Source organism: Carex rostrata, chromosome 19 (assembly GCF_964058835.1).
Source record: "Carex rostrata chromosome 19, lpCarRost1.2, whole genome shotgun sequence".
Lineage (NCBI taxonomy): Eukaryota > Viridiplantae > Streptophyta > Magnoliopsida > Poales > Cyperaceae > Carex > Carex rostrata.
The window spans coordinates 4,408,007-4,421,879 of NC_135936.1; the positions used below are offsets into that span (position 1 = coordinate 4,408,007).

General features: G+C 33.9%; 1 protein-coding gene and 1 long non-coding RNA gene across 5 annotated transcripts; one reads left to right on the forward strand and one right to left on the reverse strand.

Annotated features, from left to right (window-relative positions):
* Window positions 1-2,585: 2,585 nt before the first annotated feature.
* On the forward strand, window positions 2,586-7,943 carry LOC144571461 (NHL domain-containing protein). 4 transcript variants are annotated; one of them, XM_078320752.1, is made up of 8 exons: window positions 2,586-2,975; window positions 3,069-3,137; window positions 3,842-4,009; window positions 4,996-5,166; window positions 5,711-5,920; window positions 6,357-6,445; window positions 6,738-6,888; window positions 7,269-7,943. In XM_078320752.1, the coding sequence occupies exons 1-8, from the start codon at window positions 2,894-2,896 to the stop codon at window positions 7,778-7,780; spliced, it is 1,452 nt and encodes a 483-aa protein (XP_078176878.1). In that variant the 5' UTR covers window positions 2,586-2,893; the 3' UTR covers window positions 7,781-7,943. The 4 variants fall into 4 exon arrangements, with proteins under 4 accessions (XP_078176878.1, XP_078176876.1, XP_078176877.1 ...); XM_078320750.1 differs by having other exon boundaries at window positions 2,589-2,984; XM_078320751.1 differs by having other exon boundaries at window positions 2,589-2,975; window positions 3,839-4,009.
* On the reverse strand, window positions 5,821-6,349 carry LOC144571462 (uncharacterized). The gene is made up of 2 exons (XR_013517515.1): window positions 6,088-6,349; window positions 5,821-5,977 (listed from the first exon to the last, which is right to left on the reverse strand). It is a non-coding gene; the product is annotated as an uncharacterized LOC144571462 (long non-coding RNA).
* Window positions 7,944-13,873: the final 5,930 nt, after the last annotated feature.

Sequence of the window (13,873 nt, forward strand, 5' to 3'; positions counted from 1 at the left end):
ATTCCTCCTGTATAAAAGGTACGTATTCTATGTTTTCAGTATTGTAATTTACAGTTTTCTACACTTTAGATACTGGTTTTCAGAGAGATGTTGTAACTGAAATTATGTATTTCAATTTTGTGAAATATAACCGACGGATCTTTAAAAAAATATATATAAATAAATACTTATTCGATTTGAACCAGGGAGTGAGATGGTGGTGCATCTCAAAATTGAGTCCGTGTCCCCCGAGGCAGTGGCGGATTCAAATGGATTCAGGGGTAGGCACTTGCATATCTCTACTTCTAAATTCGAAACTTTTTTAGGCGCAATGATATTTTATACTGTGTCTACCCCTGAATAGATATAGTGCCTACTCCTTAATTTAATTTACGGTTCAGTAGAAGAAAATTGTACAGAAAAGAAAGTCAGTTCAGACTAATTTGCGTAAAAGAAAGAAATAATAATAATAAAAAAAAAAGACATTGTCTGATTCGCTACTCCACTTAGAAGAATCATTGATTTGTTAGGAGAAAAAAGAGATCAACTACTAAGTATATGAATATGTACCATAAATTGGAGCACGTGTCGTGTCGTACTGTGATTAAATTTGGAATGATGGTCATGGCACGTGAATGGTCAGAGCACGTTAATTGCACCATGATGTAACGTGTCAAAACGTGACCTGTCATAATTTAAGTTAGTTTATTCAAGATTCAATATTCGATTAAGATCTAATGATCCTAATTATACGTGACCACATGTGTTGTGTTGTGACTAAATCTTTTGCATGATATGCCTTGTCGTGTCAAATTTTGAAAGGTGGCCATGACACAGGACACGCGAGTCATAGCACGTAACAAGCACATCCTTGACGAAACCGTATCGTGCCGTGACTTTTTTAGATCCCTATATACTACTTTGCTCTGATTCATCAAGAGAAAAAAAAAATATTTTTGTTAATATTTTGTGTCTATTTTGAGGTACAATTGAAAAAAACAGACGATTCAGGTTAATTCTAACCAGTCCAAACTCAATTACTGTAGAGATCTGCTTTGCGATTTGTGCCACACTAAAATAACGGTCCAGATTTATAACTTACAGATACCTGGGCTGATACGGATTCCTCAAATTTACACAGACTCGTCTCAATTTTCTCTACATCGCCAAACTACAGTTTTACCCGACTCTTCTCAAATTGAGTGCGTTTCCTATGAGATCTCATATTTTGCGTGACCGACGTGTCCGGTGCCTATTCGGGGGTGACGTAGGGGCCAGTATTATTTGAGCTTTGAGATTCGTATAGAACGTACTGCAACGGTTGAGATTTTCCAAAAAGTCACGCAAAATATGAGATATCTCAGAGGATGCGAATTGCCGCTTATCATGTTTGAAACGTTTACCACGAAATCCTTTCAGAAAGAACATTAACCGCGAAAGGCAAATCCAATTGACCCGTACATATTATCGGACAAATTATACCGAGGTTTTCACTGTCAGCACAAACAAAGTTTATGAAACCCTAGATCGAAAGATTCCAATTTCTCTATGCCACATGTTATATTTTGAACAATTATATTACTCCCCCCCATTCTATCCCCCCACCATCTCCCCACTCTATCTCTCTCCAAATTAGTTTTATCTCATTTCAATCTCGTTCACATTTCTCACGATATATGAGAAATTTTGCGAATCTAAAACCACGAACGTTTTCTACGTAATTTTTTCTTTCAAATGAGATCCATGATGACATACTTTCGGACAAGTCGTTACAAAAATATTTATCCCTCATCGTGCAAGTATTTATACCTATACAGACATATGAAAGTATTACTATCAATTATTATAAGTATTTATACTGATATATGAAAGTATTAATATCAAGTATTATAAGTATTTATACTGACATATGAAAGTATTAATATCATGTATTATAAGTATTTATACTGACATATGAAAGTATTAATATCAAGTATTATAAGTATTATATGCAAAAAAATACTTTCAAGTATAGATATAAATACTTGCACAATGAGAGATAAATACTTCTGTAACAACTTGCTCGGAAGTATGTCATCATGGATCTCATTTAAAAGAGAAAATTATGTAGAAAGCGTTCGTGGTTTTAGATTCGCAAAATTTCTCATAGATTGTGAGAAATGTGGACGAGATTGAAATGAGATTAGAAAACCCACCTCTAAAAACGTGCATGGTCCCCCATGTGATTTGAGATTCCCCCCACCTTCCATGAAAAAAACTTGCATGGTCCCCTAAATACTTTCGTGCTTAGAGATAAATACTTTCGTTCTTAGAGATAAATACTTCTGTACGTAAGTATTAATACCTTATGAAAAAAAAATGACAGCTGGAGTTTTTTGGCATTTTGTGCGGGGTTAATTGCGGGGTGGGAGGTGGGGGGTTAATTATCAGCCTCCTTATATTTTAATCCGTTAGGTAGGCAAATTACTCTGCCCTTGACACTAGTATAGTAATGTTCTCTACACAATTGTTTATAAGTTTGATAAACAATAAATCCCAAGTGAAACAATACCTACGCGTTTCCCAAGGATTCTCTCTGTGCATTGACGCCGCTATCTACCCTTTATTTGTAGAATCACTCTAGCGGGTACGGAGCAACAATCAGTGTAGCGAGCACCGACATAAAATAATACCTTCTGTAACTTGTAACAATATAAAGGGGCCACTGGGGCATTTTGGAAGCAACTCACCACACAAAAAAATATTATCTATGACACAGGAAATCTTCACTCCTTGTCCACACTCTCCCACTGGACAGTGTGAACTGTGAACTACTGAACTCATAACCCCTTTATTCATCAAATAGAAAGGAAAAAATTTCGAGAGAAAGATCCTTTTGAGCATTCTTCTCGCGAAAAGGAGAAGGGAAAGCGCCATGAAAATGAGATCATCTCATCTTCTATTTCTTCTCGCCCTCTTCGCTACTCTCACATTTAACGCCAACGCTTCTCCGACAGGTGATTTCGGTAAATGCTAAACTTTTATTTCTTTTTCTAGTACTAGGCTTTTTCTGAGTTGGATCAAGTATTAATATTCGTGCTAGTTCTCAGGTGATATACTGAAGCAGCTCTCGTCGGTTGTCAAATGGCCAAAGCCTTCACCAAAGACAGCACAAACTGGTAAATGACGATCAAAAGGGGCTTTTTAGATAATTTTGTGTACATAGTACATTTCTCATTTAATAAGGTTTTTTTTCATATATGCCCCTGCAATATAAATATTTTGTACAAATGCTCTCTGACGGTACAAAATATTCTCATGAGATTTTTTTCTTTTGTGAAAAGTAGATACCTCTTAGTCACTGGTTCCATTCATAGAAACCATATAAATAGAGTTTTAGATAAATATTTTCATGAGATCAAATTAAGATAAAAGCCTTTCTGTTTATTGAGCTTGATTCACAATATCTGGAAGTGCGATAATACCATGTCCCCGTCATGTTTTGCTGAGAAAGTATTATTTTTCAGGAATGATAGATATAAATCCAAGCTTATTTAAAAGGGTACTTATGGAACTTCTGTTTTAAGCTTCATGCCTTGATGAACTAGATGTTTAAACATCCAACCTTATAGAATAATTCTCACTTATTCCATAAGCTCAAATTGTGATTTATACCCTTGCACAATTGGGGGAAAGAAGTCTCATAACCCTAATCACCACTCCTTATGCCTTTCCCAAATTAGCGCCCCTTCCCGATTTATGCTTATGCAGAAAGAAGATAGGATGATACTTTAGGCTTGCTTTTTCACAGGCTAGGTTTTTTTTTTTTTTCTTGCTCTATTTTGCTTGCACATTACATGCTGGATGCATTGTATGACAGAAGGTGGGCATGTGCTACAATTTGAGAATGGATATTTTGTGGAGACCTTAGTGGAGGGGGACAAGCTAGGTGTTGTGCCTCACACCATTAGGGTTTCACCAGAAGGCGAGCTTTTAACTGTCGACTCCATCAACAATCACATTGTTCGCATCACACCACCTCTCTCTGAATGTATGCTTTTTTAGTTTAACAAATTGATTAATCAGCTTAGCTCTTTCATTTTATTTTGTTCTATTATTTCATAATACTGATATTGATATTACTGGTACTCTTTAATTATTATCATTATTACTGTTATTTGTTTGTTTATATTTGAGAGAAGGGACGCTTGAATGTAATCTTTGGTAAGTAGTACTTGCAGTTAAAATGTACCATCATTTACCATAGTGGACCAAAAATACTGGTCATAACAAGTCTGGTACGTTATTTGGAGATATTGTTTCCAATTTTGATGTATTATTTTTTGGTAATTCTAGTACATCCAACTTTTACGGTTCATCCATTTGATATCTTGAAAAATATTGTTCAAATTAAAAAATAAAATTGTTGATATCTTCTCAAATATTTAGATAAGGCGTGGCAATTTGAGTCAGTTTGGAATTTGATTGGCCATTCATCACAAAGCCATTAAAACCCCACCCTTAAAAGTTTAAATTGTTTGATTGAAGATGACCCAAATTTGATACACGTATTATTTAAGGTATGAAGAACACATATACAATTTTAGTTTTCTATTTGAACAATATTTTTTTAAGATATCAAATTGATGTACATAAAAGCTGGATGTATGCTGAAAGAACCCTTTTTATAGGCTAAATTAGGCCAAAAGCTAATTTAATAAGAAATATCACTGGGTGAAATGGGATAATATAATAATACTGGTGATCAACTGTTTATGACTATAGCAGCACCTGGTGCATACTATTTGACCTAACTGTTCATTATTGGAGCAGGAGTGGTAATTCTTGACTCCTTGCTATATTGTTTACGCACTGGACTGCTGAGTATTATCTAACAAATATAGTACTGACTAGTGAGTACTTTCAGCATCTGTATGCAAATACAAGATCCCGACTTACATATGGAAGATTAGTTTGCTTCCCTGATCTTATGATTTGTTTTGGTTTAATCATTCTCTGATATAAAAACCTTTTCAGATAGCAGAGCAAGATTAGTTGCTGGATCATCTCAAGGGTATTCTGGTCATGTGGATGGGAAACCAATTGATGCACGATTTAAGCACCCAAAAGGAGTTACGATGGATGACAAAGGAAATGTTTATGTGGCTGATACTGCCAACATGGCAATTCGCAAGATTGGTGAAGGAGGTTTGTGCATTAAAATTCTTATGATTTACTTATCTTAATTTTTCCATTTGGAATATAGGTGAAGGTGATGTACATATGTGAATTGTACATAAAAGAAAAACCTATGCTCCTCTCATAATATCTTCTGACATAGACCTAAATGTCTGTTGTCTTCCTTGTCTATGTTTTGAAACATTTGAAGTACGCGAGGCGGGGAAGGTACAAAAGAAATTTAATCCTTTATGGATGATGTAAATGATCATTTGAAAGTTCACAGGAGTACGGATGAATTACCCCTTTTCTGCATGTACTCAATTAATCCAAGTATCATGTACTCTAGATGGCAAAACTATGGAAAGAGGACTCCTGCTTGTTTTGCATTGGAAATTCATTGAGTAGGAGCATTTTAGGATAAAAATTATGGAAATACGTGCAGCCTCTTTTCCAGAATTTGAGTGGGGAATTATGAACGATAAAATTTTCAGTCCTTCAGAGAATTCCTAATTTCTGTTTTGTGTTTTTTATGTTTTATGCAATGATAACTTGGAAACTGGTTATATTCCAGGTGTGACGACAATTGCTGGAGGGAAATCAAATATAGCTGGTTATAGAGATGGACCGAGCGAGGATGCAAAATTTTCCTCTGATTTTGATCTGGTGTTTTTGAAAAAGACATGCTCTTTACTGGTCATTGACCGAGGAAATGCGGCGCTTCGCCAGATCTCTCTTCAGCAGGAGGATTGCGATTTCCCGGAAAACTCAGTTCTATCTTCAGGTTTGTAAATTGTTTTTGCCTGTCCTTTAGGATTAGTTTATGCACTTAAAGTTCCAGCTATATAAAGAAAAATAATACAAAGGTGAAATCTTTTTTTGGGAACAAAGCGTTACCAGCTGGTCCAGTATACATTTCCTGATACTAGTGTTCAGTGTAATACGATTAACCTTTGTTTGATAAAAATAGCTCATCTGAGTTCTGACCTGTAGGATTTGATGCCTTCGGTAGTTTCCTTCAGCTCTACTTACCGAGGCCTCAGGAAAAGTAAATTATTGTTTGAAAAAAAAAAGTAAAGCTCCTTTTGTGTCATGTTCTAAAGTCTGGTACAGCATTTTTTCTGTTAAAGACGGTGACAATTTGTTATTGTGTGTTATTTATTGTGTTACTGCATTTTCTGGAAGCTTCTTACTGTGGGCTATGTTTTGTTTTATGACAGATTTAGTGCTTGTTGTTGGTGCAATATTAGCTGGATACATCTTCTGCTTGGCTCAACACTATTTCAGCTCATTATTTTCCCAGAAAACGGTGCCCTCTTGACCTTTTTACAAAATCCAAAGCATGAATTCACAGTTAAAACCAACCATAGTTCATGCCAATCATTTGGTTGACCTGACCTGTTCCAATCTGGTTTAGAATGTAGCCAGTCCTGTTATCAGGCCAGGTATGACAAATCATTGCTAGACCCAACATTTCAAACCAGTTTGGGACATACTCAACAGTTGGTACTGATTAGCATGATCCAACACCATGTAGGTAAGAGCTGTTTTCATGGCTTTACTGTCTCTGATTAGAAGTGTCCTTGTTCCTGTTTTGCCAGAAAGAAGAGCCAGAGGAGGAAGTTGAAAATATTGATGCCATAGAGAAAGAGCCTTTAGTGGCTAAATCCCTAACAGATGAACCCAGTGCAGGATGGCCTACTTTTGGAACACTCTCGACTGATCTCTTCAAGTTCAGTGTTGAAGCAATTGGTAATGAAAAAATAAAACTTAGGTTATTTGTAGATGTTGGTATATAATTATTAGACCTTTTGGCATGGTACTGAATGCAGAGTTTTCTGTTGCTGTTAAGTGTTTGTGTTTTCTTTTTTCTTTTTATTTTTACCCGAGAACTTGAAATTTAAGGCTTTATTATGCCTCCAATTTTTCATTGATCATGCAGAACCTAAGAATATAAACCCAAAAAATATCTGAAAAAAAGTGGATAAATTAGTCATTGGGATATGGTCAGGTCTGCCTAGTACACACACCTGACTGATACCAAACTAATCACGGTAAGAAGTCGGTAAACCTAATTTCTTTTTATTGGTACTAAACCACTGGATCTTGAATTGAAGATTAAAACATGACAGGGAACATGCTACTAAATTCTGTACCACTCAGCTTGAGACGCAGCAAGACCAAAACCGACCTCACACCCCTTAAAGACAGACTCATATTGCCTGAAGACAAAGAAGAAACAACCCCAATAACCCAAAAATTAAAGATCCCCAGACCCCTTTCTGAGACCATTCAAACCCCCATTCTCCAAACAACTCCCATTACTAACAACACAATTGCAACTGAAACCCCACCAAAGGTTGCAAAAGCCAGCAAAGTACCAAAGTTCAAGGATTCTTCTCTCTCTGGCAAGCACCGATCTTCAAAGAGACAAGACTTTGCAGAGTTCTATGGAATGGGTGAAACAGGTCAGGTGGGCTCTAAGGGTAACAAGGAGCGGGTTCGGCACCGACACAGAGAGAAAAGTGGAGAGGTTAATTCTGGCCAGAATGACTCTAAGCCAGAGTACAGTGATAATGCTAAATTTGATCATTATAATAGTCTCAGGAGCAAATATGGGCCTGAGAGTGGATACCGGTACTAAAGAAGGTTATTATTTAAGATTTAGAATTTAAATTTTTTTAATTTTTATTGGTATCTCTAGTTTGAAGAGTTGAAGCAGGATTTGGTTTGGAGAGTTTTGCGGGTAATTTTGTAACTGTTTCATTCTTGAACAATTAAATTGAAAATGTAGCTATAACCTTCGCCCTGATTTTTATTTTTATTTCCCCCCTTCCCCCCACTAACATCATGATTGATGACTTTGAGTATCCTTTTGAAGTTGATTATCAGTTAAGATATATTTTCGTGTCTTTTTGGTAGCAACAAATCCAGTCAATGATAAGGTTCCCGGTAGGCGGTAGCCATCCAAACTTAAAATCTGCAATTGACTAAGCAAACGTTGCATGTTCCAGAGCTGAGGTTTAATAAATATGGGTGGACGACATGCTTCAAGTCTTCTGAGGCGTAAAATGCTTGCATAGTTGCATACCTAGCGCAGGCGAGGTAGAACTTACATGAAGAAGGTACTAGATAGTTTTAAACCATTATTATTTGATAGTAATCAACGTGGTATTGAATGAAGTATCAATTTTTTTTTTCACAAATTATAAGAAATGTCAAAAATTATCATATTAAAACAAAGTACGTAAAATCACTACTATTTTACTCGCCAAAAACGTGGATTCTTGTGTGCATTTACGTGTGGATGGGTGTTTTTTAAAAATAAAATAAATAAATACATATTTGTGTTTGGTTTTAGTTGATTCCGGTCTTAACTAGAAACGTGTGACAGCTATGCATCGTAGAAATGTATATAGACAAATGGACAAGCTTTAAGCAGCCTTTATTGAACTGCTTTGAAATGTAGACCACAAGAACTGCTGCTCTTCACATAGAGGAAAGTATCTAAAACACATACAATTCGATGTGCTAAATTTCAAATCCGCGTTAAATTTAATTTATGGCATTTTCAATGAGATTGTCTACGAGACGTCTTTCTCGTATGATTGAGACGAAAAAGACTTGCCATAAATTGCCATATGAGGAGTCAATGTTAGGCCAGTTGCTTCGATAATATTTGAGATAAATTTTCCTTTTATGTGCATTTTGAAATCGAAGGTTCGTGGAACTTTCTCAGAGAAAAAATGTCCATAAAATTACACCTTTTTCGAAATAGTATGCTAAATTGCTGCATTAATATGTTAACCAGTATGATACATACGAAGTACCCGCATACATATAATAGAAATTCAAAACGGATATTGGTCTATTGAAAAAAAAAAAAAAAATACTATGAAGTACTTGGTGGAACGCACCTTTTCCTTTCCGGAATCTCTCAAGGGGTCAATTTCAATTTTTCAGTAGAAAAATTGAGAGATCTTAATTGAAAGAAGTTCTAAAAATACAGGCCAATAGAATATTAAATTAGATTCGTTGAGGCCCTTGAGATTATAAAAGAAATAAGGATATCTTAACGTGGCGAGATGCGGATGCCCCAATCCCCATCACATTTTTCTCAATATAATAACGTCTCGAAGATCAAACCGGTAACCTTTCTCTTTCTCTTTCTCTTTTTCCCTTGTTTCCTTTATTTTTTGTGTGGACGCCTGATAGTTGATACCACGCCCCTGCTTTAGCTTTAGAGGCCAGACTTGATTGATTTGACCGTCACTACACTAACTACTATCAAGCAATAGAGTTGAGATCCCCACGCAAATAATTTTTCTGGATCAAGAAATTCATGCAAACTCGATTTTTATATTTTTTTTATTAATACTCACAAGACTGCCTCATGAGCATAATCATAAAATTAAAACCCCAATATTTGTATTTCTTAAATAAAAATTCATTAACTCCGACACTGTTTTTAAATTTCTTTTATGAAAAATTGAATCTATGATTTTATGTAGAGAGTTGAAGTCGTAATTAGAGATGTAATGGGTACGAAATAGATCGAGTGGAAGCATTTTCATATCCATGTACTTTTACATGTTATGTTAACAAATCATTATTATGATTTTCATACTCCTGTATTCTTACATGTTATGCTTATAAGTCTCATGTATATATAATTTTATAATATTTATTTTTAAGTATTAATGTATAGAATAACAGATAAGGAATAGCCTTTACTCGTACTCTTACATGTTATATTAATACACACACACATAGGAATATGCTAGCATGTTATGCATAGCATAGAGCTCCTCCATGTAACGCCTTGGATTTCGACTTTTCAAAATCCTAACGGTCGATCTGAACAGTTCATCTTGTTCTTCATATTAATATGTATTTGGAGACCAAATTTTACATTTTTTGGAATTTGTTTACTAGTTCTTTAGATTTATTGAAAATCGCTGTTTTTTTATGGTCCAGATTTGCTGAAAACAGCGATTTTCAATAAATCTAAAGAAATAGTAAAGAAATTTCAAAAAATGTAAAATTTGGTCCCCAAAAACATATTGATATGGAGAACAAGATGAACGGTTCGGATCGACCGTTAGAATTTTGAAAAGTCGAAATCCAAGCCGTTGCACGGAGGGGCTCTATGTAATGCATAGCATGCTAGCATATTCCTATATATATATATATATAGAGAGAGAGAGAGAGAGAGAGATGGGCTATGGTGAGTTGCGAAGTAAAACATGTTTCTACTTCACGCCGTATTTTTATTTTGAAAGTCCAAACGACCGATCTGAACCGTTAGATGTTTAATCCATATTGAAATGTGCTTGGAGACCAAATTTTACATTTTTTTGGAATTTTTTTACTATTTATTAAGCATTTTTGAAAATTGCTGTTTTGCTGTGAACAGTAAAAAACAGTAAAATTTTCTGGACCATCAGATCAGCGACTTTCAAAATTGCTTAATAAATAGTAAAAAAATTCCAAAAAATGTAAAATTTGGTCTCCAAGCACATTTCAATATGGAGAACAAGATGAATGGTTCAGATCGTCATTTTGAACTTTAAAATCACAAAATATGAGCGTGAAGTAAAATAGTCGCTTTACTTCGTAACTCACCGTAGCCCATCTCATATATATATATTATATCATAATATGTACTTGATAAGCTAAATGAAAAAAAAAATTACCTATATTTGTCTTATTGAATATGGTACAAGGTAAACGGATGAAAATGTGTCATTGACACCCCTACTCGTAATCATCAGTGTTAGGTCTATGAATTAAAAAATATATATTAAACAAAAGAATTACGACAAGTATATTTACAGAAAAAATATTTTTAGGTAAAGTAATTAAAAAAATAAATTGTTTGCTAAAGAAAAAAAAAAGTGTTTAGAAGACGCCTAATTTAGGGAAAATTTCCCTTAGATTGATTTTATCATTTTATTTAACAGCCCTTTACTGTTGTTTATTTGTCGTTCAACAAGAAACTGTTTTCCCCAAGATATTTTGACTTTGCATTTTAACATACAATTCTTCGTACTTTAACATTAAATAGTTCCAGCATATAACTAATACATTCGTTTGATAATTTAAAAATACGACGTTAAACTAATCAAGGTTTTCTTTGAAAAGACACTTTTGCTATTTGGTAATGATATTTGTAATCATTCTCCATTAATGATTATAATGAACCCTGATACCGTAATCTCATGTAATAAGGGGAGGATTTATTTGTGCTAAATCGAGATCAACTGATCACCATTTATTGTAAATCCTTTAAACTTGTATTATAAATTATAATATGAAAGAAAAAAAGGGGATTCAATTACAACATTTTATGACGACACATTTTGATACCATATTTTTACAAGTCATTTTTGTAATTTCAATATTCAAACAGTCGAACTGACCGGTTCAACGTGATTTTCATATTAAAATGTGCTCGGAGACCACATTTTACATTTTTTGAAAATTTATTACTATTTATTTATAATTTTTGAAAATCGTTATTTTTCAATGATTCATAATTGCCTGAAAATAACTATTTATACACATCTTAATAAATACTAAAAAAGTTTTAAAAATGTAAAATTTGATCTCCAAGTACATTTTAATATGGAAATCATGTTGAACAATTCAAATCGGCTGTTTGAATTTTAAAATTATAAAAATAACTTATAATGTCAAGATATGTCAATATAAATTGATGTAGTTAGATCCTCCTCAAGATAAAATTGCCATGTGTATATTAAATTTGACCCTTATTTATTTTCTAATTTTTTTAAGCTTGACTCTCATATTTCTTTTAAAGAATAAAAACTGAGTTCTATAAATTTTTATACATATATTGAGTCACATGTATTAAAAATATTGCCTCCGCACCTGTCTGTAATAAACGACCTTTTATTCTTTTCGGCAAAACAATTCTCTGATTTAAGGCTGCTGTCCTTTGTTTGCACCAACTAAAATTTAAAATTCAAATAAATTAATTAATTAATTAAAATTCATATTCTCGGTTTCTCCGCGCCCCTGGTGCATTTAAAATTGGGTCTATATATTTGTTCTGTCATCCATAATCCTTTTTTTTTATTTATCTATATTAAAAGAGTAAGTTTGGACGTTCTATATTTCAGTTAGGGATGTATATGAATCGGATAATAGCTCGAATTTCATTTTGGTTCAGTTCGGCATCTGACAATTGAGCTGTAATTAATCAATTTTAAGTTTACAAATCATCCAAATTATATATTTTTTTTTTCGATTCTAGCATTTTGTAGGTTGATTTCATAAAAATTGATAGTCCACAAAAACATAAATCACACAACTTATGATTAAAAGACAACTGAAAAAAAAAATAAGATGATCAAATTCTTATTATAATTAACACGATAACACATTACATAAAGCAATATTTTCCACCTATATAAACCAATTAATTACTTCTATTTTGCCGCTGTTTTTGCATGAATATTCCAGAAATCAATATTTATACGATGAAGTCAAAACGATTTACTTTTTCATCAATAATGCATCCCCTTAGAATTAAATAGTTTTTGTGCAGGATGAATAGCTCATATATTGAATGAATCAAATCAATTACAATAGTTCAAATGCGTTGATCTTTTCGTCATGATTTCATATAAAACAATATGACCCACTCCTCCAAGAAAAAAAAACTTTTAAATTCATTAGTTTGAACATTCCACGATTTCCACCGAAATATTAATAAAGGATAAATTTCGCTGGAGGTCACTAAACTTTGTTATTTGTCACGAATTGGTCACTCAAGTTTGATTTGTCCCTTTTAAGTCACTAAACTTTGTTATTTGTCTCAATCAAGTTATTCTATAATTTTTCATCCAAAAATTTAATGAAATATTCCTATTCCGTCCAAAAAATTAACGGAATATACTTATTCCCTCCAAAATATTAACGGAATTAGCATATTCCATCCAAAATACTAATGGAATTAGCATATTCCGTTAAAATTTTGGATGGAAAAAATAGAGAGACTTGATTGGGACAAATAACAAAGTTGAGTGACTCAAAAGGGACAAATCAAACTTGAGTGACCAATTCGTGACAAATAACAAAGTTTAGTGATCTATAGCGAAATTTACCCATTAATTAAAATAATGATTGTGATAGTTTATGAATTCTAAATACAATAAGGTCAGAAATCAAATGGAAATCAAAATAAACGAAAAAAGGTGTACCATCGTATTATTATTGTTATTTTAAAGAGATTGAGGAGGAACTCAACACGTGGACGGTACAATCAGAGAACCGAATCCGTTTGGAGGCGCTTGGTTGCTTCGGGAAGCAATTCCTTCAAAACGAATTTTTATAACTAAAAGGTTGAAAGCATAAAAATCCAATAGCAAGCACCGTCGAATTCGTATCCTCTGAGATATCTCAAACTTTGCGTGACTTTACGGAAAATTTAAACCGTTTAAATAAGTTCTCCACGAATCTCAAAGCACCAATAATACTGGCCCCATGCGCTATCACCGAATAGCACCGGACACGTCGGTCACGCAAAAGTTGAGATATCTCATAGGATACGCACTAAGCACCGTCTCTTTCCAGTGTCGTGTCAGCTACCTTCCGTTGACTTTAATTTGCCCTTACGGCGCCACCGCTTCCAAAGCGTACATTTCCTCGCATCCCTCGGTCCCTCTCGCCTCCTTATTTTGTATTTTGACTTATTTACCCTTGAGAGGAC

Bases quoted from the DNA above. Each gene is read 5' to 3' on its own strand.
- LOC144571461 (XM_078320749.1), top strand. From the start codon at position 2,894: ATGAAAATGAGATCATCTCATCTTCTATTTCTTCTCGCCCTCTTCGCT. The intron at 4,010-4,995 runs GTATGCTTTTTT...AAACCTTTTCAG, and splicing joins CACACCACCTCTCTCTGAAT to ATAGCAGAGCAAGATTAGTT. The intron at 6,889-7,268 runs GTAATGAAAAAA...AAAACATGACAG, and splicing joins GTTCAGTGTTGAAGCAATTG to GGAACATGCTACTAAATTCT.